At 59.1% G+C, this 4,839-nt stretch overlaps 1 protein-coding gene across 2 annotated transcripts in view; it reads left to right on the top strand.

The window, feature by feature from the left end:
* THOP1 (thimet oligopeptidase 1) overlaps positions 1 to 4,364 on the top strand; it is a 22,101-nt gene extending 17,737 nt beyond the window's left edge. For both annotated transcript variants that reach the window (XM_023764683.1, XM_006101141.3), the window contains 4 exons: positions 1,691 to 1,877; positions 2,099 to 2,227; positions 3,278 to 3,414; positions 3,850 to 4,364. In XM_023764683.1, the coding sequence (XP_023620451.1) occupies positions 1,691 to 1,877; positions 2,099 to 2,227; positions 3,278 to 3,414; positions 3,850 to 4,005 (609 nt within the window). In that variant the 3' untranslated portion in view covers positions 4,006 to 4,364. The remainder of the gene's footprint in view (positions 1 to 1,690; positions 1,878 to 2,098; positions 2,228 to 3,277; positions 3,415 to 3,849) is intronic.
* The last annotated feature ends 475 nt before the right edge of the window (positions 4,365 to 4,839 follow it).

Raw genomic sequence — 4,839 nt, 5'->3', positions numbered from 1 at the left:
TGGGATCAGGTGCACACTCACTGAGCCCAGTGAGAAGGCGGCTCTGGATTCTGTGCACACTCACTGAGCCCAGTGAGAGGCGGCTCTGGAATTCTGTGCACACTCACTGAGCCCAGTGAGAGGTGGCTCTGGATTCTGTGCACACTCACTGAGCCCAGTGAGAGGCGGCTCTGGGTTCAGTGCACACTCACTGAGCCCAGTGAGAGGCGGCTCTGGATTCCGTGCACACTCACTGAGCCCAGTGAGAGGCGGCTCTGGATTCAGTGCACACTCACTGAGCCCAGTGAGAGGCGGCTCTGGATTCCGTGCACACTCACTGAGCCCAGTGAGAGGCGGCTCTGGATTCCGTGCACACTCACTGAGCCCAGTGAGAGGCGGCTCTGGGTTCTGTGCACACTCACTGAGCCCAGTGAGAGGCGGCTCTGGATTCCATGCGCACTCACTGAGCCCAGTGAGAGGCGGCTCTGGGTTCAGTGCGCACTCACTGAGCCCAGTGAGGAGGGCGAGGGGCAGACATGGAGCCTTAGGAAGTTGAAGCACCTTCCCCATAGAGGCCCTCAGTGTCAGAGACAGGACTCACCTGGCTGTTCTGGGCCCCCAGCCTAGTGTCCGGGCCACGGGAACCAGCTGTGCGCATGGCCCCTCTCACACAGTCAGCCCTTCCTCCTGATAACAAAAATGTGCTTAGGGGCTAAACGGGAGTGGGTGGGAACTGGGTGCTCAGTGATTTTTAGTCCGTTCACCAAGCTGTACAGCCATCGTCACTGTCCAGTTCTGTAATATTCCATCGCCCCCAAAAGATCCTCCTTGCGCATTAGCTGTCACTCCCCACGCTGTCCACCCCCTCCCCAGCCCCTGGCAGCCACTAATCCATTCTCTCTCTCTGGATGTGCCTGTCCTGGACATATCACATTGATGGACTCACACACTGTGTGGCCTTCTGTGTCTGGCTTCTCTCACTGAGCATCATGTGTGCAGGTCCATCCACGTTGTAGTGAGTGTCGGTGCCTCACTCCTTTTCGTGGCCGAGTCATGTTCCAGAGTGTGGATGGGCCACTATGAATGTGACCACGTGTCCCCCTCTCCCGGGTCCCCTGCCTCACCGAGGGCCAGGATAGGACTCATTAACCAGTTAGCTGCCACAGAGTCTATAGACGCAAGCGGCGGGCCTTCTTTAATTACATTCAAAGTATCGTGGCACTTAACTGGCTAAATCTCTCAGCAGCTTGTTTGGCTCATTAGCTGCCAGACCCAGGTTTTGGCTGCACTGGATCAAGTGCTATTTTTCAGGAAAAATCTCAGACACCCAAAAGTGGACAAGAATACAGTGTACCTTCCAGCATCTGTCATCAGGTTCCACTGTTTCCAGGCTTTGGCCTTTGGGGGACAGGCTTTTTGAGAGTGTTGGCTTCGTGGGTGGGAGAGGGAAGCTGGGTGGCCAGCAGGGAACATGGGTGCTCTCTGCCTCCCTGTGTGTCCCTGGCTGAGACAGGTCAGCCAGCAGCTGCCCAGGGAAACGCGATAGTCCCGTCCTCGGCCACGCCTCATGGTGTGGGGGAGGAAAGGCCCCGCCTAGGATGTTAGCCACCCGCCCAGGTGTGCCGTGACCTGTGTGCCGGATAAGGCCAGGTGGATGGGAGCTGGCCAAGCAGGGTATGGCATGCCTGGGCTCTCTGCCCCGTCCCCACAGGCGGAGTTTGCCATGTTCAGCGGGACGCATGTGGAGCGTGACTTTGTGGAGGCGCCTTCTCAGATGCTGGAGAACTGGGTCTGGGAGAAGGAGCCGCTGCTCCGGATGTCGCAGCATTACAGGACGGGCAGCGCCATCCCCCAGGAGCTGCTCGAGAAGCTCATCAAGTCCCGGCAGGCCAACACAGGTGTGTCCTAACGCGCCCCGCCTCTGTGAGGCCCCGGCCAGCCCGGGGGCCACCCGTAGTCCCCATCCCTCAGGCCCTGAGGCCAGGGAAATAGGGGAGTTCTTGGTGCCCGTGCTGCAGCCTGCGAGACCCGGGTATGCCCGCGGGGATTTCTGGGCCTCCCCGACTGGAGGGCTGGGCGGAGCACGGGGCCAGCCTCCCATCTCCTTCCTCCTGACTAGGTCTCTTCAACCTGCGCCAGATCGTCCTGGCCAAGGTGGACCAGGCCCTGCACACGCAGAAGGCCGCCGAGCCAGCCGAGGAGTATTCCCGCCTCTGCCAGGAGATCCTTGGGGTCCCAGCCACGCCAGGTAGCTGCCCGTGGGCCTGGCCCACCTTGGAGGTTAGGGGGTCTCTGTCCTCTGGGTCAGAAAAGACCTCGCGCCGCATGAAGGGAGTTGGGACAATTTATAGGTTCAGCTGATCCAAGTGAAGCAGGCGGCCCCTGGCCTCCCTCCTGCTTTGTGTTCCCAGCCCTTGGCTCCAGTGCGGAGCCTGATGGGCAGTGGGTGTGGGTGACTTCGTCCTTCCTCACAGGTTACGTGTCCCTTCCATGTCCACAGTGTCTTCCTGCGCCTCCTCGGACGACCTCCCACACAAGGCTTTGTGAAAAGCCGGAGGCGCAGGAAATACGAGGGATCGCATTCTCTGGGGATGACAGTAGACAAGGTTATATTTGTTTTTTAAAAATATATTTTATTGATTTTTTACAGAGAGGAAGGGAGAGGAATAGAGAGTTAGAAACGATGAGAGAGAAACATCTATCAGCTGCCTCCTGCACACTCCCTACTGGGGATGTGCCTGCAACCAAGGTACATGCCCTTGACCGGAATCGAACCTGGGACCCTATAGTCCGCAGGCCGACGCTCTATCCACTGAGCCAAACCGGTTAGGGCAGTAGACAAGGTTTTGATGTGTATCCTCCGTGTGCCTGTGTGTCCTTGCACATGTGTACATATGAGCACACTCAATAAACATACATGAAGGTAATTGAGATTTAATGTAAATAGCGTTGCATTGGTTTTCTGTTTCTTGAGCATTTAAAAACCCTTCGAAAGTGTCTTAATCGACACATGTCCTCTGTTGTGTGGGCGAGCCTTGCCTTACCCCAGGGTCTCCCAACACTGAGCCCTGGGCGGTGGCAGCTTGCGTTGCTGAAATGCTGCAGGTGAGCCCTCTGCACGTCGGCAGCTGCCAGGCACAGGTTGATTCACTTCCTCTGGCCAAGTCCCCTGGCCCTGCTTTCTGGTTCCCCCTTCCAGGTGCGAGTGTCTCTGATGTGGCTGCTCTGAAACCCCCTCTTATTAGGGGGAGTCGGGGACCAGGCCAGGGCACAGCAATAGCCTCATGTGTCTTCCCAGGGACCAACATGCCTGCGACCTTCGGCCACCTGGCGGGCGGCTACGACGCACAGTACTACGGCTACCTGTGGAGCGAGGTGTACTCCATGGACATGTTCCACACACGCTTCAAGCAGGAGGGCGTCCTCAATGGCAAGGTGCGGGCAGGACGTCCAGTGCTGCTCCCCACTGCCCAGGACCAAGAGCAGGTGTCCGTGGCCTCGGCCTGAGAGCCTGTGCAGCAGCCCTGGCAGGGCAGGGCCCCGGGCAGAGTGGGGCCTCCTTTGGCTCTTCAGGCCTCCACCTGAGACCCTGTAGGGCTCGGGGCTCAGCCAGTTTCCCAGCCCTTCGTTTACTTCGTTTAGTCACAGCAGAGGCTCAGCCACCCCTGTCCTGAAGGACAGGGTTCCTGCATGCACACTGTGTGCACGTTCAGTCTTACACACACACTTGCACACTTGTTCTGAGATCCCCATCAAAGTGTCAGCCCACACTCCCTCGTGATGTTGATGTGGGCGCCCATAGGCCCCCTGGGAGCCGGGGAGGGATGCTGGAGGACCCTCGACCAGCCCCGCCCCCTTTCCCCCCTGCAGGTCGGCTTGGACTACAGAAGCTGCATCCTGAGACCGGGTGGCTCCGAGGACGCCAGCGTCATGCTGAAGCTCTTCCTGGGTCGTGACCCCAAGCAGGACGCCTTTCTCCTGAGCAAAGGCCTGCAGGTGGAGGGCAGCAAGCTGCTGGCCTGCTGATGCGCCCGGGGGTCCCACCAGCCCTGGATGGGGGCTCTAGCTCCCGCTGCCCTGGTGCCTTAGCTCCCAGCCTGGAAACAGGGTGGAGACGGTGGCCTCCAGCTCAGTGTCCCGGGGAGGGTGGGGCAGGGTGAGAGAGGGGCCGTTCTCTCTGGTCATTTCTCATAGCCAGTGTCCATGACCCCACTCAGTGGCCAGCCTGGGCTGAAGAGAGCTCGTCCTCAAGATGTCCGGGGAGCGCTTGTGTCCGAGCAAGCCTTCCTCTTTGTTGCACTAATATAGCCCCTTCCTGGTCATTTGTCCTAAGAAAGGGATGGGTTCTTTGAAATTCATCCATTAAAAAAAAAAAGGAAAAAAGAGACTGCTCTGTTCTCTGACGCCTGTCCTTTCTGCGCGGAATAGTGGGACATCGGTTTCCACCTTGTGATCGATGTGGGTCCCTAGGAAGAGCTCCCATTAAGCCCTGACCTGGCGATCAGCCTGGGGGATAGGGCAGTTGCCGGCGGCTCCGTCTGTGCTGGAGCATTCTGGATTGTGACCGTGTGGGTCCCTGGGAGGCCGCTGAGCTGTTGGAGTGACTGCAGCGGGGGGTGGGGCGTGTGGAGCTGGGGTGCCAGGGTCGCTCACCAAGAGGTGTGTTTCCTGCCAGCCTCTCACCTAGCACGGTTCTGGGAAAACCCTCGTCCCCGGGCAGCGCTGGGTAATGTGGGGCTGAGGCTGCCCACCGTGTGCAGCCGCCGCTGTCTGCCCTTGGCCCGTGGTAAGTCCCGGTGGCCAGGCTGGGTTTGCGGTTTGACAGGAGCTCGTTTCTGTTGGGACACAGCTGCTGGCAGC

This window comes from Myotis lucifugus, unplaced genomic scaffold (genome assembly GCF_000147115.1).
Source record: "Myotis lucifugus unplaced genomic scaffold, Myoluc2.0 scaffold_342, whole genome shotgun sequence".
Classification (NCBI taxonomy): Eukaryota; Metazoa; Chordata; class Mammalia; order Chiroptera; family Vespertilionidae; genus Myotis; species Myotis lucifugus.
The sequence above is the reverse complement of the archived record's forward strand: the minus strand, read 5'-3'. Positions and strand labels throughout refer to the sequence as shown.